At 42.3% G+C, this 23529-nt stretch overlaps 1 protein-coding gene across 2 annotated transcripts in view; it reads right to left on the bottom strand.

Moving 5' to 3' along the window:
* Positions 1-16174: 16174 nt before the first annotated feature.
* Positions 16175-23529, bottom strand: part of LOC125882205 (matrix metalloproteinase-16-like) — a 95404-nt gene continuing 88049 nt past the window's right edge. For both annotated transcript variants that reach the window (XM_049565938.1, XM_049565940.1), the window contains one exon: positions 16175-18475. In XM_049565938.1, the coding sequence (XP_049421895.1) occupies positions 18141-18475 (335 nt within the window). In that variant the 3' untranslated portion in view covers positions 16175-18140. The remainder of the gene's footprint in view (positions 18476-23529) is intronic.

Genomic DNA, 23529 nt, shown 5'->3' with positions numbered 1-23529 from the left:
AAAAAATATTTACAAAAAATTTAAAATCCTTAATTTATAATCCTACGGGACATGAACACCACTCTCCTGGGTGAAAGTCAGTGTTTGTTGAACCCATTCACCACAAATCATGCTGACATTAAACAATGGCCAAGAATAAGATCCAAATATTTGTCAGAATCTGAAGCCCTGTACTGGAGTATGTCAGGGGTAGTGGATTGTAATGGTCTGACTGAGTAGCAGTCGACCCTCCATCACTGTGTATGTGTATTTGATTTTACTAGTAATACTGAATTCCTGGGATGTGTTTTTTGCTTTTCTACCTGTGAAGATTCTGTGGCTGAGTTGTTAGATGGTGTACAGAGCATTTCAATCTCGTTTTTATAGTAAAAAGAACGCTGGTGGTGGTAGAGGTGGTGAAGAAGAGATGAGAAGAAGACGGAGAAGTGCTGATGATCAGTATGAGTAGAGGAATGGGCCTTTGTTGAGCTCGTCCTGGATTCTGGATACAACGGCTAGAGGTGACCGGGGTGGAGGAGGGTGCGACGATTCTACCTAAAATGACAGCTGACGACAGCAGAGTCAGATCATGGCGAAGTTTGCTTGGATACCTAGAGGAGTGAATAGTCAGCTGATTAGAGGAAGCAGTGGGAGTGGGAAGGAGAGAGAACTGTGAATGGATGAGCACAAAGAAAGTCTTTTTGATAGAACTTACGCCAAGCTTCATTCATTCATTCATTTCCTGTTGGGGGTCATGTGGAGAGCTGGAGCCTATCCCAGCTGACACTGGGCGAGAGGCAGGGTACACCCTGGACAGGTCGCCAGACTATCACAGGGCTGACACATAGAGACAGACAATCATTCACACTCACATTCACACCTACGGACAATTCAGAGTCACCAATTAGCCTGCATGTCTTTGGACTGTGGGAGGAAGCTGGAGCACCTGGAGAAAACCCACGCTGACACGGGGAGAACATGCAAACTCTAACTGTGCCTGTTAAACCTTCTTTGTCTGCTATGAATACTGAAAATGGCGTCCAGTAACAAAAATCTCTCACACATCTTGTTTTCCCAGTCCCATGCTGGGTGTAACCATGTGTTGGTCCATACGACCTGCTGTGTGTAAACTGACCTGATGGAGACTCTATGGACCATATAGCTCACAGATACAGCCTACAGGCCATTAGTAATCTGTGTGGGTGACACACACACAAACTTACACACACAACCACACCAGGACACCCATGAGTCATACTGAAGCACAGACGCAACACAGATACACTTACACACATGTCCCTCACACACAGAAACATATTTCAGGCTGTTCAGGCCACTGACCATACATCCTGTAAGAAGGACAGCGTGCAGCTATACCCCTCATCGCCCTGAGTCACTTCCTTTGTGATCAGACAGAGCAGCGTACATAATATGCACTTTGCGTTACAAGGCCACAGCCCACATTTCCTCTGCACACAGCCATTTACATCAGGCTGACTGCCTCATGGAGCTCCCTGTTTTCCCACAGTCATTTGTCTCACACAGCCTGCTGTCATCGCACTTTAACCCCCCGCTCCCCTGCCTTCACATGTTCCTTAGAGACCTCGTCCATGTTAGAGTTGACTCATGAGTTTATGTTTAATATTAGAGATGTGGATGTGTTTGACTGAGGCTAATAAAGTCCCACAGATTTTATCTTAATTGCCTGAGATTTGAGTGAAATTCTGCTGAGCACAGAAAAGAAAATCGTCTCTGGAAACCAACGAGGGTCCATCACGGCTGTAGCACCAGAATAAAGTCCAGAGCAGGCCCTTCGTTTTATCTTCAAATCGAGGCTTGAGACAAAGCAAAGGGAAAGCAAATATATGGAGTGCCAGCGGGTAGCCACGCAGTCAGCCTCTCCGGACTGTTTGAAATGCGTAACACTTCCTGAGCCTGAGTTTCCACTCGCTGAAAATAATCACCAAAGAGCAAAAAAAGAAAAGGAAAAATGTCTGGGGTGTGTTGATTTAGCAGATTTGTTGCTGAGGTCCTCAGAAATGGTAGTGCTCAACATGAAGAGATTGTATCCCATGTCTCCTGCTGATAAAACGTTATCACTGTCACAGGAAGCTGTGAAATCAGCGCAGGAAAAAATAAAGTGATATTTTTGCTCTTCTGATGTTCTCACGCTCGTGTACGTACTTCTGTAAAGGTCAGAATGCTGACTCTGAGTGCAGGGGGACTCCGCCTCGTTCAGTCTACTCATTATGACACGGGCTAATTAGTGAAAGCAGTCGTGTGATGTTGTCTGTGGCTCTGGAGGGAGCTTTGCAAAGTCACATCTCAGCTTGGGCTCAAGCATTGAAATTTATAATGGGAAGCCAGTGTTACAAACTGGGGCATAGTTTTTGAAAGATGTGGGCATTTAGCAGGGCAGGTTTGAGCAAAGACACAAATGGGTTGCATTATGGGGAATGTAGGGTCCAGTGTGTGTGTGTGTGTGTGTGTGTGTGTGCTGAGTTGCAGATTAATGCTCCATCTAACCTTTGAGATTTCTGACCTACATTACATATAATAGTTTCACACTGACCTAAAAATGTTATCTTGTTAAACATCACTTAGGAGGTGGGGGGTTTACGTTCAGCGTAAAGACTTGCCACATGTTTTTCCGTCCTTTGTTTCCACCAAATGTAAAGTTTATCTGTCTGATTTTTACAAATGTTGTTTCAAAGACCCAACAGGCAAAGCACAGAATGTGGAAAATCCATTTTTTGCTGTTAATTTTTCAATTGTGGGTGAGAAGATAATGAACAAAAAGAACAGCGGGAGTTCTTATTTCATGGCTCCGTGTTCAGTGACAGCATGTCAGCCGGGCAGGCAGAATTTTAATACAGGCCCTCCAGGTGCTGGACTGTCCCCTGTGAATGAGCCGTGAAAACGTGCTAAAGTCCAGACAGAAACTTCATAATTTGAAAGTAAAATGTGAAAAATAAAAAGCCATTTTATGTCCTTAATTCCTGAATGTAGGTATTCTTAATCAGCAAAAGTGAATTCTCAGTGACGATATGACTTGTTTCACACCCACAGAGTTGGCAGTGAGGAGTCACACAGGTTCAGGTACAACTGTTTTAACAACACATTCTCACTCTGACCTCGTCACGTATATGTTTGGTCATAGACTTTCCACGTCCAGATACAACGTGAAAGGGACCCTGGCTGCGTTGGTTGTTGAAGTTCTGCTTGTTGCATTGTCTTCTTTCAAGATACGCTTCTGTTTCCACAATTTACCATTTACATACAGTCTTTTTCAAAGTAAGCGCAATCCGTTGCTACAACAACTAACGCACGTGGTTCAGTGTACGCAACAAAAACACGTGGTTAGGTTTAGGAAAAAAGAACAGGGTTTAGCTTTGTAATCTTACGGGATGCGAACACCGCTTCCCTGGGTAAAAGTTGGTGTTTGTCGGGCCCATCCACCACCACTCCCACCCACCCTACTCAGACTTCCGCCACCTTAATTTTTGTTCTTGTCCCGCCATGTTTCCCCCTGACACCACCTAGCACTGCTAAACTATAACAGCGACCGGCTGCACATCATGTCGACGTTAAGGGATGGCTTTTAATCGCTGCAAATCACTGCCGAAGTGCTGGATTTCAAAGACGTCACTTGTACTTACTGTAAAGACACTCTGAGGAGTCAGAAGTTCACGTATTTTGTTTTAAGCCTTTTTTTCGCCAACCGAAATGAACATTACAATTGATATCATAGTTAGCATGAATTATGGCTGCACCTTGCTAGCCAAGCTAGCTAGCTAGCATGCATAGTGTCCTCAGGTGCTCAGTCAGGTCCCCCCTTCACTCCTCCGAACAGCTCCACCTGTCTAAATATGATCAGTTCTTGCACCGAAAAACCAAGATGGCTACAGCCAAAATGCCCAACTCAAGGCTTCAAAATGATAGTCCACAAACCAATGGACAACATCACAGTGGCCATGTCCTCCTTTTTTATACAGTCTGTATCAATGGTTCCCAACTGGTCCAGACCCAGAGTCCAGATTTCTCCCTAGTCATTAGTTCACTGTATACTTGTGTTTTGTCATGTCGTCATCGCAGTTGGTCACTCTCTCTACAGCAGGAAATGGCACTTCAAACTCAAAACTCTGTGGTCCATTCAGAATGGACACGTGACCCACTTCTGGACCACGACCAACCAGTTGTGAACCACTGGTCTACAGCCCTTTTTACCCAGAGATCTCGTCATAAGGACGCTACGAAGTTTCTTCATCACACCATCTTTGCTTTTAAACTTAGAACCAAACATCAGCAAAATGCTGCCCCAAGTGTGTGATTGTAGAAAGCATGCCAGTGTTCCAGAAGCAAAAGAGGCATGATGGTGGTGTGATGTATACCACGACACGATTTACCACGATTTATTGTCCCTGTTATATGGCAGCTGATGTTACTCTCTGCTCGGTGTGTAAGGAGCTCCCTTCTGCTGTTCTTCTTCTTGAGATAGCTGCTAACTGCTACTGTCTGCTTTTTTGATCCACCAAATACAGCCATTGCATCCATGGTCCCGTCCTGCCCGCTGTCTCTTATACACAGACATCAGTTCAGCACTGTTACTACCTCCACTGCTGGCTTAAAAGCGAACAGACAACTCTGTCCCACATTCTGCGATCGTACCTTTTTTGTTTTAAAATGATGAGGCAGAATAACGACGCAACATCCTCGCCTTGATTAGACACTGTAAAAGGGGCTTATAATTGCACTGCACTCGCTGTAAAATGAGCAGACCTACATTTCTGTTATTGTATTTGTGCAGTGAAGAGGCAGCAGTCTGTCAGAGGTTTGAAAAACAACAATAATGTTTCTTTTACGTTTGCAGGTATTTGGCGGTTGATGCATAGTAATGGCCTCTCTCACCTCTCCATTTTGAAATCTCATACATCTTTCTGAGAGGTGGGTATCAGTCAAAGAGAAAGCTCTCTCTCTCCCGCTCTGAAATCTGGCCACTAAAAAATGAAAACAGTTCATAATGTCTGGGTCAAGAAGCCGGCAGAAAATCTATCGGGAGGAGGAAGGCGAGAGGACAAAGGTGGTGATGCAGAAAGTTTCCTGGCAAATCGCTGTTGAGCCACACTTCTTTGAATGAGGACGGGATGGAGGAAGTTTTCAAGCCCGATTCTTCTTAATCTACAAGGAGACAGGTATTGACTGTTCCTCTGAGGACTGAAAAACACAAACAGCACAAGAAAAGAGGCTGCAGGTAAACAAAGACGTTTCAACAAAGACTATTCCTCCACAATCAAAACATATTATTTATAGTTAACCACAGAGCCAGACTCCAGAGCTCATAACTGCTTCTTGTGAAAGAGACAGAGAAGGGGCCCCGCATTCTGCAGCTGACCAATCAATGGCGTGATTAATGGAGCTAATTTTACCTGGACACTGCGGATCATTACTTCCTGCTCTCCATCTCCTCCTTCCTCCTGTCTATGTGGAAGTCAGCGTGGATAATGTGTTTGCTTCACTAATGAGAGTCCCGCAGAGAGACAGAGGACGGTGGAGGGTAAAGCCACGGATGACAAGTCTTCTGGGACTGCAGCCTGGCATGCAGAGATGCTATCTGCAGCAGCCGCTGAAAGCAGCGCTACGGCTTACACAGTCGTGACCTTCTCCCCAGTGTCCACCCCTGACAATGTGTTGACTTGAAATGCATACCTGTCTCATAACAATATTTCATTAGAGGATGGAGAGTTTAGGCCTCTGAAATGTTTCACTGACTTTTCCAGCTTTACAAGAGTAAAATTGTAGAAAAAACACAAACTAAATTGCAGGTAATTTACTTCAAGCAAATTGGTTTTGACCTTAAAATACAAATATAGATGGAAGTAAGAATTATTGAATGGATACAATTTAAACAAATATATTTAAACAATGGGTCCATGATTTCAGACAGAAGTCTCATTTAGCGACTGGTGACTTTAAAGCTAGCTGATTTTAGCAGCTGTAGCTAGCTTTGCCCGACAAATTTGGCTTCTTCTTAACCTGTAAACCCACAAATAAAGTACACTGAACAAAACCTTGAATGCAAATCCTTTGTTTTTACTCCCATTTTTCACAGATTTATGTTGAAGATCTTTTTCTTTGCACACAAAGACTCTTTTCTCTCATATTTCAAAGCTAGCTGACTTTGGCAGCTGTAGCTTGCTGGCTAACATTTGCCCCATTTGCTTCTTCTTAACCTGTAACCCCACAAATAAAGTGCACTGACCAACACTTTTGTTTTGTTCCCATTTTTCGCATGTTTAGATTTAAGATCTTTTTCTTTGCACATAAAAACTTCTTTATCTCAAATTTGTGATTTTAAAGCTAGCTGACTTTAGCAGCTGTAACTGGCTAACATTTACCCCATAAATGTGGCTTCTTCTTAACCTGTAACCCCACAAATAAAGTACACTGAACAAAAATTTGAATGCACAACTTTTGTTTTTCCTTCCACTTTTCACAGGTTTACATTAAAGTTCTTTTTCTGTGCACTTAAAGACTTATTTCTTTCAAAGACTGGTCGCAAATTTGTTGAAATTTGTGATTTTTAAAACTAGCTGATTTCAGCAGATGTAGCTAGCTAGCTAAAGTACACCCCATTTGCTTTCTCTTAACCTGTAAACCCACTAAGAAAGTACACTGAACAAAAATTTGAATGCAACACTTTTGTTTTTGTTGCCATTTTTCACAGGTTCAAGTTAAAAATCTTTGTCTTTGCACACAAAGACTTCTTTCTGTCAAAGTTTGGTCACAAATTGGTTAAAATTTGAGGTTTTAAAGCTAGCTTATTTTAGCAGCTGTAGCTAGCGAACATTTGCCCCACAAATGAAAGATCTTTTTTCTTTGCACACAAAGACTTCTTTCTCTCAGATTTTGGTCACAAATTTTAAGAAATTTTTCATTTAAAATTTTTATCAAATTTGTCATTTCAAAGCTAGCTGATTTTAGCAGCTGTAGCTAGCTAACATTTGCCCCACAAATTTGGCCTCTTAACCTGTAACCCCACAAATGAAGTAGACACAGAAAACTTGAACGCAACACTTTTGTTTTTTGCTCCCATTTTTCACGAGTTCACGTTAAAGATCTTTTTTTCTTTGCAAACAATGACTTCTTTCTCTCAAGTTTTGGTCACAAATTTCTTAAAATTTGTGTAAGCAATTCTCCTAATTCAAGACATGGCAACTAAATGACAAGTGTGGCACATCAAGATCCTGATTAAACGGCATCATTACTTCACAGGTGTGCCTTGGGCTGGTCACTGTAAGAGGCCGCTTTCAAATGTGCAGTTTTACTACACAACAGTTTTGAGGAAGTGTGTCTTTGTCATACCGACTGCAGGAATGTTCACCAAAGCTTTTGTCCATGAACTGAATGTTAATTTCACAACCATAAGCCATCTCAAATGTAATTTCTGCAATTTCATCCAGTGTCTTCAACAGCAAAATCACCTGACACCAGCCACCCAAACACCTGATGCAACATTGGTTTGAATTATCAAAGCATTTCAGCACAAACTGTCAGAAGCCGTCTCAGGGAAGCTCATCTGCATGCTCGTCATCCTCACCAGGGTCCTGACCTGACAGCAGCTCTATGACATAACTGACATGAGTGGGCAACTGCTCACCTCCGATGCCGTCTGGCACTTAAAGTGTTCTCATCACAGATGAATCCCTGGTTACACTGTACCAGGCAGATGGCGTGTATGGTGTGGTGTGGGTGAGCGGTATTTACAGGATACCATGATGAGATCCTGATACTGTCATGCCAATCATCTGTTGCCATGACCTCATGTAGCAGGATGACAATGCACGGCCCAGTGATACAAGGATCTGTACAAATTCCTGCAATTCCGGCATGTTTGGGATGCTCTGGGTCGGCGTGTACGACAGTGTGTGGTCCAATTCCTGCCAATATCCAGCAACTTCACTCAGCCACCGAAGAGGAGTGGGCAACAAAAACCTGAAGATGTGTTGCTGTTGTCATGTTCACTCCAGTGTAAATTCAGCTGTACTGGGACAGCTTTTGTAACATATCTGAATTCACCCTGCTTTAAGTATTTGGGCTCGTGAAGCCCTTTCAGAACCCAAAATAAAATGTGGTTAAGATAAGGTCAACATAAGGTCAAGGCTGGTTTTTCTGAGCACTTGCAAAGTTGACATTTTGGACATTTTCATCCAACAGCAACAATAAGTAAAGCGTCTCCTGTTGACCTTAACCTTGAGCTCAGTTTCAGGGTCGTATGTGTGATGCCCTTCTCTGGGAATTTAGGTTTCATGGCTGCAAATGCCACCTGAGACTACTGTTTGAAATACGAGTGAAAACAAGGAACTCCCTGGGGCTGCTTTTCTCAGGACGACCCCTACAAAATATGAACTTGTGACCCGTGCAGGAGAAGAGAGAAAAAATAAGCCCAGAGGGAACTGTACAATGGATGTGTGAGGCTGACAACATGAGTCAGCTGAGCTCTGTGACTCTGTTAACTATTAAACTACTGGATTGTGCCTTCATGGACAGCATAGGACTAAATGTTTTCCTTTGTCTAAATCAAAAGGTGAATCTGGTATGTCATCCATCCATACTGAAATACTGAACATAGCGTTACTTGATGATCTCAAACAGTCAATCAACTGATGGAGCAGCTGATTGATGAAGGGAGTCAGCTGATAGATCACATGATTCCTTTCTATGCAACCAATTGGTGAATCTCATTCAGGGCGCCCTATTTAAACTGCTCCGGCCTGCTTACTGTTGCTGCTTCCTCTGTAAGCCACTTTGCAACCCACTTCCCCCCCAGCTCCTGCTTTTCATGCTGTGTCTGACTTCTGTTTGTCATTGATGCTGCTCTGTTCTGTTCCCTGGGGGTCTTTGCTGTTGCTCTCCCTGCCTTTGGCTTTCCATGTAGGCACATGGAAGGGCAGGGAGGTGTGCTCTCTCTGCCACATGCTTTCCAGGTATGCGCATGGAAGGGCAGAAAGGTGTGCTCTTTCCGCCGCAGGCTGCATAGGCCTAAGAAAAGCAGAGAGGCCCCAGCACAGAGCCATACATATAATTCTGTTAATAATAACATTTTCTTTGACCAAAGTGTTCCTGCCTGAAGAATCATTACTGTTCCTTGATCATTAATTGTACTCATGTTGGTAGCAGAGATGGTACCAAGTCACTGATTTGTGAGTCACAAGCAAGGCTTAAGTCTTGTCACTCAAATCCAAATATAGTCCCAAGTCAAGACAAGGAAATTCTGAGTCAAGTTACAAGTCAAGACTGAAAGGTCCCAAGTCCGAAATGTTGAGCTTGGAGTCCCAAACATATCAAAATATGTGCGTCATCAAGTCTAATGCTGCTGATTTCTCCTTAGTCATTAGTTCAAGGTCCTCACAGTTTAATATATTCAGTTTTGTTTGGCCATGTCGTTGAATTGAATTGTGACACACTTTTTGAAAAACTAATCAAAGTCAACTAAAGATTTAAAATACTTTTTCATCGCCGGGTTTGGGGGATGGTATCGTGACTTTTCAAGCCAACAAGCTCTAGTCAAAGAACAGTCCCAAAGTATTAAGGGTTTAAGTCAAAGTCAAATCTAAAGTCATCAAATTTTGATTCAAACCCAAGTCATGTGACTCGAGTCCACACCTCTGCTTGGCAGTAAGCATATACTTGCAGAAGTTTGGGGTAAAAAAGGAGTCCTTGTGGTGGTGGAGCTTTTATAGGTGAAATCAGTTTCAGTATTTAATGGAGCAGATGGTCGTTGACTCTCAGCCTGAGTCTATATTATCTTAATCTACATAGTCAGATGATGCCTGCAGCTCCAATCTCATCAGCCTGATTGTAGTTTGTGCCATATTGTGCCCTCAGTACCATTAAACCAAATGTTTACCAGGAGGGATAGCAAATGGACGCTACAGGGAGCAAGCGAAAGTACAGGAAAGAACTATTTCTTTACTTCATTTAGGTCTGTTCTGTATTAAACCTCTTTCCCTTTGTGTCTCCATCCATTGGCCCCATACCACCGAAGTTAATGATGTGAACACAGCCCACATAACAGCAGCACTGGAGACAGCTGGAGAATCAGAAACCAGAAAGCTCTCAGTCAAAACATGGTGGGAAACCTAAACAAAATGTCAGCAATTAGAAAAAAAAGAATCTAATACTGTTACAGCAGAGCAGAAATACTTTCTACAAAAGCATAATGTGTCTCATTTGAGTGTCTGGAATGTACAATATGCCCTGGGTATGTTTTCATATGCATGTAGGTGTTATTCCAAGCAGATTTCAGGAGAAGGTGCACGGCTGAAAAACCATTTGGAACCAATGATGGGAATGATAGAAATTGGAAACAGATTACGAGCCCGTCTGGTCCGAGCAGCTCGTTCAAAGCCAGCAGGCACAGAAATGGGTATTTCTTTGTAGATGCAGAGCCCGGTATATTGCAGCAGAGAGGTGTCATTGATTTGTACATTCAATATCATTCTACATGGTGCTGTGTTAGAAACTTTAGTGTTTCATCCTCCATCGAAATTCTCCTGTCCTTACAGAGGTGGTTTATTGCTGCAGAAATATGAAGATGGTCTATTCTGTGGTACGAGGAGAAAGGCTCTCTGCATCTGAATGGACCTGAGGGAGATTGGAAGATGGCTTTCATCTGTAACACTCCACACAGTGACAGTAACCATTCTATTTCTCCACAAAAAAAAAGGAATAGAAAATCATGGCGCAGCTGGGTTCATCTCTTTGAAGGAATGATAGAAGATCTCTGAATGGGTGTGGGAGGAATGACATGAAAGGCTGACGTATGATCAAGCTGTGAAAAAAAAAAAATTGGAAAGTAAAGTTGACAAAAAAATAAATTTTAGATCCCAGGTATGGGTCTTTCATATTCAAATAGATAAGTTTAAATGTGTAAAAAAAAAAAAAAAAAAAAAAGGCATGTTTTTTTTTTTATCATTAGTAACTTTTTCCACGTCAAACCGTCATGTCCTGACCGAGTGAGCTTGAGTGTCATTGTGCGGGGAATGGCGGCGGGTCACGACCACGCATGCATGAACACGGGCATGAACAAGACAAGGATGCATGGCAACATCTTTTCAAATGTATTTATTGATCGACAGAGCGGAGCTTCCAAGGACACACTACAACAGAAGAATGATGCAGAGAGACATTCAGTGGGAAATGGTGTAAAATAAATTGACATTAGTTTGAAATGGGTGACATCAGAGCGCCTCCTCGAGCATGATGACATGACTGGACAGGTCAATTGACTGCTTGCTAAGCCAGTCCCCTGCAGCTGCTGTGCCAGTCAAGCTTTCTGTTCCCGCACAGGATTGTTAATAAGTTTAAGCCAGTGGTTTCCAACTGGTGGGTCGCAGGTCCTTTCTGAATGGCCCACGAGTGACTTGCAAACATGTAAAGTTTGTAAAAAGCACACTTTATTTTTAGGTAACCGAAAACAGGCTTCTCATTTCTGGCAACTGTCGCTAGCATATCTGATAAGCTAGCTAGCCACTTAAGCTAATGGTAGCTCCATGGATGTAAAGACCATTTCAAAACTGACAACTTAAATATTCTAAATGGGGTGTTTTGTATTTCCTGTTGGATTGTTTTGCAGTGTTTGTGAATGACACCAGCTGAAATAATGTAAACATGGACCCAAGCTGTTGCCTAGCAATATAATCCAAGTGAAACGGTCTTTATGATCTGGATAGCAGACCCCAAGATGGCGACTATTCAGTCCGATGAGAATTACTCGCCTAGCATATATGTCAAAAAAGTTCGTAAAGTTCGACGCCACTGCAGTGCTCAAGTGTTCCCGAGTGCCTAATGCATGTCATGTGACGAGGAACAACCAATCACAGCTGACAGATATCTTTCCTGTCTTCTGTAAATATCAGTCTGTGGTGAATATGGAGGAGTAGTGTAGGGCTGCCAGAGCTGTACATCTGCAATGCAATTCAAGTGAAACGGTTTTTATGATCTAGATACTTGACTCAAGATGGCGCCTGTTACGGGTTTTAACCTTTTTCATGCGGGCCAAGGCAACAGCTTGACCCCTGCTGACCTTCAACAAGCTCCTTTCAGCTGCTTCACTGTGCCACACTGATACCTGTCTCACGGACTATAGGCCTACACAAACAGCGCCTGGAAGAAGATCAGCTCTGCTCTCAGGATTTCAGGTAAATAGGCAATGATACGATGCTTGTTAAGGCTGCTTAGCAACCTCAGACGCAACCTGCTGCTGCACTCTTGAAAGCGTCCGACCTCGCATTTTCCACGCGATGAAAGACATGACATGTATACGACCCCTTTACAGACATCTTTTTTTTTTATCATGGTGGGCCACAGGGGATTTTTTTTTCTGCAATACCACAAGTGGCCACTGGGAAAAAATGGAAGCGAGGCTGGGTGGTGTTCCTCAGGGCCTGGATAGCTGTTTTTATGTTTCCGGTTGAGCTATTTTAAAGATGTTAAAATAAAGAAACAAGCAATTAACCCTAGTATTATGAGTATTATAAGGATCAAAAATCAGACTGCTTTTATTCAAACATAACCCTCTTTAGGTGCTTTGCTAACATACTTGGACAAGTCAGAGGTTAGTTTTAAGCTTTATTGTTCGTATTTTCAAACATGTTTTACTTTCAAGAGGCTTTAAGGTTGACGACCAAATGATGTGAAAGTGAGCATAATGCTATTTTGGAAAACAAGCTTGATGGAGACGCTTAAATCCAATCCAGAAATTAAATTTAGTCCAATTAAAGGCGGGACAGGGCTAACAACATTAACCTAGCATTAGTATCCTGGGCAGGCTGCCGCACAGAGTAAACACTACACAGTGGATGTGCTGGTCATAGACGGGGATTTTTTAAATTTACGTAATGATGCACTGGCCTTGCACTGCTCAGTTACCACTGTAAGCTAGCTGGATGGACATGCTAATGTTTGTAGCCTATATTAGTGCAGATAAACACGATTTGGTTACAGTTGCTTTGACTGGACAGGCGGGGGAGGGGTTAAGCAAACAGTCAGTTTTGAAAAGGAGGTCCTGAGATGTCACACACATACAGTACACTCATTAAATGCCATCAAATAAACATAATGATGCAACACACACATGATAACAAAGTGAAGAGGAGACTTAAACAATGGTTTCTTTATATAAAGATGTTCCTCCGGCCTCCCTGCTGCAGAAGACAGTACAAGTCAACAACCATTAATCTCTGCATGCACTTCCTTTATGTGTTTTAACCTTTTTCATCCGGGCCAAGGCAACAGTTTGACCCCTGCTGACCTTCAACCAGCTCCCTTCAGCTGCTCCACTGTGCCACACTAATAACCAGCACGAGGATATATGGTCCTTTACCTACAAGGGGCCATTAAGCAGTGCACTGTAAGGACCCGGGTTAAATGAAAATGTATTACTTTGGTTGCCGTTGTAATCACTCAAGTTTTGAGCCAATGACAGCCGGAGCAGGAGGAAGAGGAGGAGGAGGAGGAGGAGGAGGAGGGCTGACAAAAATAGCACCGTCGAAAAACAGCCCTGGTCAGTGTAGGTCAGTTTAGCACCGATATTTTAGCCTGGCAGTTGCAAAGAGGCTGCTGGGCCCACAGGATTTGTGCAGGCTCCAGTTGTGAGCTTGACATGCTTGCAAAAACACACATGCACAGTCCAGTGAGCGTGCACAGCACCGAGATGCAAAAGGAGATTCACTTATTGTGAGGCAGATGGAGACTGAGACAGATACACCGAGCCCGACAAAGCCAACTTATTACTTCTTTAACACCCACACTGTACTCTGCTCAGAGCACACACACACAAATAGAAGTAAAGGGAAGAATGCTGACTTTCACATTAAACTGCTTGTTTTACTGGTAGAACACAAATAGGCACATGGACACACTCAAAATCTGTATTTACAGGGACGGGGTGAGAGCAGACAATGAGTAAGAGCCTCAGGAAAAAGCAGCGATCTAAACATAGCTGAGCATATAATGCCTTTGTCTAAAAGCAGAGAGGCAATTTCACCACTGAACAGTCCTGTGATGAGAACCGATGAAGTGTTATCCCTAAGAGTGTAATTTCATTACACACAAACACACACACAGACTCAGTGACCACACTCAGTAAACTGACTTGACCTCACTTTCTTTGTTGTAAGCAACCGTAAGTCAAATGTGTCCTGCTGAAGCTAGAATAAACACTAGCGGGCCGTGGACGGCTCCTGTTTCACATTCAATCCGCAATAAATGCCAGCGCTGCACCGCTGGGATCGTACATCTAAAGCACAGATTTTTATCATGCCACCCAAAAATACAGCAGCACACAATGAAACTGCTGAGCTCTCAGATCAACACATACATACAGTGCTCTCTGAATCAAATGCTACTTCTGTATTTTTCTCTCTTGCTGCTGGCTGAGTTTATCTCTGGAGTTCAGAGTTCACAGAAGTTTGAGCCAATATCCTTATGCACTGTACGTCGGCCCTCTGGCTGCACTGTTTGCACTACACTGGCTCCAGAGGTTCAAGTTGCTTAAAGTCCAACTGAATACATTTAGCCGTTCCTTTTTTAAATGTGTTGTTAAGTTTTTATTATTGAAAGAAGGAAAAAGGTCTTTCTGTGTCTGTGTTTGATTGACGGCAGCTGGCAGGCTGAGCTTCCAAAGTCCAGACACAGAGTAAATGAAACTGTGTTGTAGCTACGAGTCACGTGCAGACTGCGATGTTAAAGAGTAAGCCAAAATTTGTACTTCTCCATCGAATGCATCCACGCAGACCCTACGCTGTAGCCTGACATGCACCTCCCCAGAAATGTAACTACATGTCATGGCGACACAGACTTCCTGTCTGTTTCTGTAAGCTGAAACCATTTCCCTCAGTGGAAACAAAGCTTTTATTTACTTGTATTCCACAGATAACAATAAACTGTGAAGACAATAAAGCCTCCACAAAAATAGCATTTTAAGTCTTGTGTGTGATTTATCCTGGCTTCATATGAGCAGAGGAAATCTCCGCTAGTTGCTAGGCTAATCTATACAATGTAAAATGCCATAGGCTTGTGCTAATAACGTTAGCATGTTATATTAGCTTGGAAAACGTGTTTAGTATAAGACAGTTGTTTTGTCAGAGAACCTTGTGAGTTGTAATGGAGCCGGATTTTGTAACGTTATCTTTGTTAAATGTTGCTGTTGTCCCTGGTTTTATATTGGAAGAGGAAAAGTCAGCTAGCTGCTAGGCTAATTTATACAATGTAAAATGCCATAGGCTTGTGCTAATAACGTTAGCATGTTGTATTTGTGGGGAAAATGTGTCCAGATAAAGACAAGTGTTTGTCTGTGAATGCTGCGAGTTATAGTGAAGCTGATTTGTGTACTTGTGTTTGAAATTGTCCCTATTCCCTATTAAGCCACGTTTATTGTGTGTTTAAAGTGTGTTTAAGTAAGTTTAAGTATAGTATAAATGCTCACAATGGCGTAGGGTCTGCTGCACAAGTATAAATCCCCCTTGAGGACCACGCCAGCATCTAACCAGACCAAACTAACATTTGCGGGTACGTTTCCATGCTATTTAATGTGCTGCACTAGCTAGCTATGTAGCCTACAAACAAGCATTAGCACTGCGCTTTTTCCCGGTGAATGTTAAGTGGCTCATTCGACAACCAGAGACACAGGACAAGATGTGTGTTTGTAAATTAGATAAGAAGGAGACTTATGTGGTTAAAGCTAATGTGGTGGTTTTAAAGGAAACATCAGGTAAAATTTCAACTTCTTCAATACTTCCTATCAGTCTCAGCTGTACTTTGTGTTTAGGGCCGATTAGCAAAGGTTAACTAAGATGGTGAACATGGTAAACATAACATCAGTATGTCAGCATTGTCACTGTTCAATTTATGGCGTCATAAATGTTCAATAAATGGAAATCTTTCTTGATTTCTTCATCATTAGATCAACTGGTCCCTTTTCTTTCAAAGTTTCAAACAAGTACCAGACTGCTGTGTGATGCACAACCTCTCAGAGTGACAGAAACACAAGCAAACACTCAGCCAAATCAGCTGTGGAGAACACACATGTACAGAAAGCACAGACCCGCACTGAACACACACACACACACACACACACACACACACACACACTCTAGACAAGTTAAAAGATGAGCAGAGAGTTGGAAGGCAGCTCTTAATCATATATTGATCAATTTATTCATTCTGTCAGGACACGTTTCCTCATTGTCCCAAAGTCTTACACAAAGAAGTCATTGTGAGATGTCCAATTTGTTTTGACCAGAAAACAGGAAAGAAAGAAAAACCAGTATGTGATCATGAAAACAGACACACATTCAAAGACTGCTCGCCGTTACGACAACGACACGACATTTGCTAACTGTTGGATCGTTTGCTGAAGCCAATTTGATTCGCCAATTACCCGTCAGATCTCCCAAAGATTTCCCAAATGTACCACTTGCATCTTTTACAGTTTGTTCTTAGATTTAACTGTACCTGGAGGTAAAGGGAGGGGGGGGGCTGGGTACACTGGAAATGTACAAAAATAAATGCAAACAGTATTTTCAAGAGAAAACTTCCTCCTCAGCGTTTGAGGGGTTCCAAAGCCACGTTGAGCAGAACCAGTTGGATGTACAGTAAATGCTTGCATGCACGTTGACACAGGCACTGATCTTGACTTGGTGTCTCACTTTGTGGGTCCTCAGTCAGGAGACAAGAGCATTCTGGGAACTGTGAGCTCTCTCAAACAAGGCAGTCAACAGGATTCTTTTTAAGAAATGGTCTGTCCATTCACAAATAACCATACAGAGCGACCATTTTGGATGCACGCTTCGTTAAACTGAAGGGAATATGGGCCAAGGACAAAAAATAACAACAGCAAATCCAATAACAAGCTCTCAGGCTCATGCGCCTGATGTCTGCTGTATGGAAATGATAAAAGCAACGGTAACAAATATCTTAACACACAAAAATAGTGGCTTTACTCCAGAACCTTTCGACATCATTTTACGATACAATACATTACTCTCAATACAGGCTGACCCTACTGTATATTCTGTCCAGAACGGCTCAGCAAGCCAGTGCTGAGAATTCTGGGTAACATAATAAAAACCATAAAATACCAATCACAAGAAGCTCCCGGGTAGCTTCTTTTACAAACAAACAAACACATAAACAAAAAGAAAAGCGGTATACAAATTAAAAAAACAAGAAACTCCAAGAACGGCAAAACCAAGCACAAGTCGTATGATCTATAATTAAGGCGAGTTAAAATATTGCAGAATAATTTGGCCCCTGTGTCTCAAACAGACTGCCACAACAGTCAGAGCTCCCCGACTCTTAATCGCTGCACGGATCCAGAGAAGGGAAGGAAGGATGAACTGAGGTGAGAGAAATAAAATAAAAATTAAAAATAATGTGATCCTCTTTGGAGAGAAATTGATTTTATTTGGTTTAGTTTGGTCTCTTCCTCAGGAGCGTGTTAAAGGGAACAGTGAGGACCTCCTTTTTTGAAAGAATTAAAATTAAAAAAATGGAAATAAAAAATACAGAAAAGGGGTTGAAAATTGGTAATTATAAGTTTATCTGCTTATCTTTTGAGCGCAGTATGAAGCGGGGGGGCACCAAGATCAGAAAATATAAAAGTGTTGTTTCATCAACAACCTGATATGACGGATGACGATGCAGTGCCCTGTGGGAAGAGTGTGTGTCCCCCTGAAAGTCTTCCTTCTGATTAAGAGCAGACGGGCGAAAAAATAAAAGAGGAATGGGACAGGAAGTCAAGTTTCTGAGATACAAAGTGATACCGACCCTCTTTGTTTTTTACTGGGACTGAATGTATCAGGCAAAGATCCCTCACGATCCGTCCCTCTGCTCCCCTGTTTGTTAAAAAGGCTGAGGGTTAGCTGAGTCAACTTTAAGTTCCTGGGGTCACCTTAAGTGTGAGGGGCCGCCGACAGGTTGTTCCTGTGGGTCTGAACGAAGGTATCAGATCACCCAACAGACGGAGGCGTGGCTGTGTGTTCTCACGTAAGATGTCCAAAGTCCACCGTCCTCCTCTGTGAAAGTGTGAGGCTGTCATCCTGTTTGCACCTGTCTCTCCTGCCGCCCTCGCCCCACTGTCTCAACTCTTCCCCGATGTTTCACACCCATTCCTGCATGGAGCGTTTGCAGTACAGTATGTGGCGTGGCGTGCCCTTCCTCTTGAACTGCACCACAGTGTAGACCAGCACCAGCAGGCACAGTGCGAGCACGCAGGGGATGACGATGGCGATGGCTTTCACTGTGTTCGCCTCGTTGTCCAGCTCGATCACCACTTCCGAGTTGCCGTCGTCTGTCGGCGGCCGGGCGGGGTCGATGGGCGTCAGCTCGCAGCCCATGAAGTCCTTGAGGATGGAACGTGGGTAGCCTGGCTCCACTCGAAGGAACTGGTTGTTGAACTTCCAGTACTCCTTACCCTTGTAGAAGTAGGTGAAACCTGAGGGAAGAAAACACAGAAGACACAAAAAACGGTGAGTTGATTTAAAACCAGAAAGTCAAGCGACATTTTACTGCCATCTCTGGTATAAAGTCAATCACCGTAATGGAAATGTCGTCACTTTCAAGTGTCTTACTGGCAAATACAGTCACCGACCACCTTATTAGGTACACCTGTTCAAGTGCTCATTAATTCAAATAGCTAATGAGCCGATCACGTGGCAGCAGCTCAATACATTTGGGCGTGTAGACACGCTCAATACGACCTGCTGAAGTTCAAACTGAGCGTCAGAATGGGGAAGAAAGGTGATTCAAACAACAAAATTAAACTGTACACCAACCCAAGTCTCTCTGTCACTGAACTCAGACTAACGTTAGCTTAACTTCCTCGTTAACTCATCATAAAACACACTTCATTCAAACTCAACAGACACAAAATTAAACTCACCAAATCAGTCTTAATTCATCTTGTTAGTCGTTAAATTTGTTAGTCCGTTGTTCCAACAATAACCACCTCTGGTTTGGTCGAAATATATTCTTAATTCACAGGTGTGGCTGAGCAGTGGCTCTCACTCGTTCTTCAGAGGCAGCTACTGCACATCATGTTACATATAAAAATGTCTGCTGCTCTGAACGTCCTGCCATGTTGATTTGAATGTGAATGTCTGTTCTACTCTCACTCTAGTTTAATCTACGACAGTCCGTCCTATTTTATAACATGATTTTGTGTTTTGCCTGTAAAACCTTTGTGTCAATTAACTGGTTCCCAGAGCTGTCGAATAAATGTAGTAAATTAAACAATATTTCCCAGTGAAATGTGGAAATATAAATGAATAAAAGTCTTTATTAAATCAGCTTTCTTTCATGAATAAATGTCAGTTATGATGCTGCTGGACCGCCACATTAATAAAGGTTTGTGCCTCCCTTTGTGTGCAGCAAGTGGGAGAGCAAACAGTTTTATAACAGCAGTGAACATTTTGTTTTTGAAAAGCTAAATTAACAAATATGGAAAGAAGCAGGATATTTATTATATTATCAGAATCAGAAATACTTCATTGATCCCCAAGGGGAGACAATAGAGAATTCTAAAAAGAATAAGAGTATGAAATAGAAGTATGTAAATGTAAAGCAATAAAATAAAATATAATATAATAAAAAAAAACAGAAATGAAAATGTACATCAAAATAAAAAATAATAATAAATAGAATGTGCATTATGCTGCAGTGTTAAACACTATTTTTTTTTTGTTTTTTTTTATATAAAAAATAAAATATATATCGTCACTGTGCTGGGGCTGTAAGTGTGAAATTTAACTACAATATATACCTCAGTAGAATAAAAGTAAACATAAGAAATATGAACAGTTTTGTGCATGATAAAGTTATTTACTGAAAAATATCGTGTCAGTTGAATTATTGCACCCAACAGATACTTATGAATTATGAAGACTGGATTAGATAAGGTAGAAACAAATTGCGAATTTTGAATATGCTTATATCTATTTTTTTTTTTTTCCAATCATTTTTTACTTTTGGACGTCACAACACTCTGAAGTCACTGAAAATATCTGGACCATGTACGCAGCCACAACTGGAATCTTATTCTACAAATACTGCTAATATAAGTATAGCCGTATCTTATCTGAAATTTTGTAGCGATATCAGGCTTAAAAAAAATTAATAGAAATTTAAAAAAAGACCAAAAAACACCTTGGAACAAACTAAAATCACTTTCACTGGGTTGTTCATACAACATGTCTGCCAGGCAGAGCAAAGTTCAGCTCACTTTCAATTCAATGGGAGCATTTTCTTTCATTAATCAAAATATCAAACAAACTTTGCCTTCTCTATCACCAGCAAAAACAAACCAATAATGCTCAAGCTGAAATCGAAGTGACAATAACTGCCAGTGCGTTAAAAACGAGCAAACCTCAGACAATTGTGTGTGCTGCTCTGCTGCTGAGCCATTGTTTCCGTTTCAGCTCTATTGTTCAGCTGAGACGTCTCTGACTGTCCCTCAGGACTAATTATATCTGGTCATAAAAGAGGAAACACACCCAACCAGGAGCCAAACCCCCGCAGCTAATATCACACAACAGCACAACAAATGTCACTGAAAGCCGAGCTGCTGGGGAGCTCCTCAAATCACAAGAGTGGCAGGTTTTTGTTTTAAGAGGGATGTGGGGGCAATTGTCCTGATGTCACAGCCATTCATAAGTCAGTGCTCGTCTTTTGATGCCCTGCCCTAGAGACTAAAAAAACACAACAGTCCCCTGTGTGTTTGTGTCGAAAGCAATAAAAATAGTGACAGAAGCAAAAACTGATTTTCTTTTCACCTGTTCCTGCAAACATTTTGACAATAAATAAACTGTAACATCACAATAAGAAGAATAAAGTGTCTTAATATGGCATTTTTCCTGCGTCATGATAACAACATGTCGTGAACCTGTAGTGTCTTCTTGAGTTGACACTGAACATGGCCCCTCCTGCATGTCACTGTCCCCGAGACGCTTGTTTTTGGTTAAATATATTCTGTGTAAAACTGAGCATGACAGCCAGGCCGAATTCCTGAGCTCTCGTCTTCCTCGCTGGCCCCCTTTACACTTTGCTTCTCGGGATTTATTATTCATGCACGCTCGTCTCTGGGAGAATATGAGAGGAAGAGCTCTGAGTTTCCAGCCAGATGGTGACATGGCTATTGTAAAAGCCAAAGATGCTTATGCAACTTGTTAGGTGAAGATGTTTCTGGTGAGGAAGTGACGAGGCACAGGACGAAGCTTTAAAAGATTCATCTTTGAAGGGAGAGCTCAGAAACTAGTTGAATCTGTGGAGTCACTTTGTCTTCGTCTATGAGTTTGTGAGACGAAAAGAGATTGTTTATAGGATGTAAATATTATTACGCCCAAGTTCATCTGTATTTTTTATCCAATATGTTTCTATATCTGCAGAAAACAAGAAAAAACATCAAGTGTTTAATTTCTGGCAAAGACCAAGGTCATCTGATAACAGAAAACGCAATTAAAATCCATATCTCTGTAATAAACTTTAATATTTGGTGTTCTTTAAAGTCCAGCAGACTGCGTGTGTTTACAGCAGACATCTTACAACTAATTTATGAGCAGAAGGAGATCACAGAGATCATTTTGGGAAAACCTCCCACATGCTATGTTGCCGAGAGCAGACTGAGCCAGGCAGCGTGTACCTTAGCCAGATAATTAGCTTAGCATAAAGACTGGAAGCAGAGGGAAATAGTTAGCTGAGCTCTGTCGATAGAAAGCTGACAAATGAACACGCTGTCTTGTATGGTGATATATGAGCGATAACTATTTCAGTGCTCTTAAACAAGACAAGAGAGCACTTCCTGTGGACAAGTAGCTACTCTGTGTAATTCCTAAAACAACCATTTGTTGTTTTTACAATTCTGTTTTTGTCCACATTTAACAAATGTGATAAAAGATGGTTAGTAGTGACCTTTAGGCCAGTGGGCTTTTTTTCCAACTGTAAAGTGAGGCTAACTGGTTCACCCTTCTCCAAATCATTATGCTAAGCTACGCTAATGGCCTCAAAGACTGATTTTATACTTAGCGTTAAGACATAAGTGGTACCAATCAAATTATTCCTATAATTTAATTTCATTAAAGGGGCTCTATGCCAAATAACAGAGCTAGCAGCTACTGGTGCTAACGTCATAAACAGCGCTTAACAATGGCAACAGTGCTGACAGAGCTAACAGTGTTAACCAAGGTGGAACTGGAGGGTGAGCAAAAACCGCCCTATGTTCGCAGTGCAACTAACGTGCACACACTGACGGACCAGTTTACCACAACAAACCACACAGAAGCTCAGACTACAACACACACAAAGCTAGCGTGACTCTACTCTCTGCTTAGGACGCCATGACTCTACAGGAAGTGGCCGCGCTCATGTTAATTTCCAGGGCTGGTACCTGCGGTTATTCCACAGGCTAGTTAATAACATGTCGGGCAGGAAATCCAAAGTGTGGGATCATTTTGAGAAGGTGAAGGACGAACCCAAGGTGATATGTAAACTCATCTTCATTGGTCGACTACAAACATGACGTATCATCTGAAACATGGATGTAGCTACATGCCCATTAGCCCACAGTGTCATTAACAGGCGGCTCGCTCAGTGTGTGACGTGCACTTGTAGATAAAATATAGGCCTATATTAATGAAGGTTAATAATTAAATTAATAACGTAAACATGTGCATGACTAGTCGACTAATGGCCCTAAATGATAACTCTAGGAAAATTCTTCAACACAGGTTGTCCTTTTTATGCCGAGTCACAGCTTGGCCCTCTCAACCAGACCAGTTACAGTCTGAGCTACATGTGGTTGTGTAGCAGGCAATGAAACACGAGCCAAACTACACACAACACCCTCCAAACTCTCATTTCAAGTTCAGCTAAGTATTGTGATTAGCTGAAGAAATGTAACCGCTCATGGGATATTTTTTTCTTTCCAATCTGGCAGCAGCTTCTGCCACACTTTTCTCCTACATTTAACACAAATGAAGTGAAAAAGAAGTTATTTAGAGACCGAGAGATCCAGATGAAGCAACAGATACATGGGCTTCCCGAGCACTAACACACAGTGAGGAGTGTGAGAGAGGAGAGGGAGGATGAGAGGTGAGACAGCCTGAGCTATTGCAGGTTAGAGCCAGGTCAACATCGCCCTGGGGCCCCTACACTGAAACGTGTTGCCTCACACACACTATCATCGGCAGCAGCAGCAGACTCAATTATGCCTGGTTATCTGGGTCAATGTTATGAGCGTGCCACTTGACACACTGTCTGCAAACAGCTTCCCCGCCAAATAATCGCAGGCCGACACATATACCAGCAGAATTACATGCGATGCACCCATCATCCCCTTGGATATCAATCCACCCTTCATGCCTCGATTGATGCCCGCTCCACCTGGCCTCACCGGCAGACACGCCCGGCTACAGATCTGGCAGCAGATCCACGGGACAGATGGCCTGAGCGTTCAGCACCACCTGCCCTGCTTTTTCCAGCCCAGGCGATGCCAAG

Source organism: Epinephelus fuscoguttatus, linkage group LG21, assembly GCF_011397635.1.
Source record: "Epinephelus fuscoguttatus linkage group LG21, E.fuscoguttatus.final_Chr_v1".
Lineage (NCBI taxonomy): Eukaryota > Metazoa > Chordata > Actinopteri > Perciformes > Serranidae > Epinephelus > Epinephelus fuscoguttatus.
The sequence above is the reverse complement of the archived record's forward strand: the minus strand, read 5'-3'. Positions and strand labels throughout refer to the sequence as shown.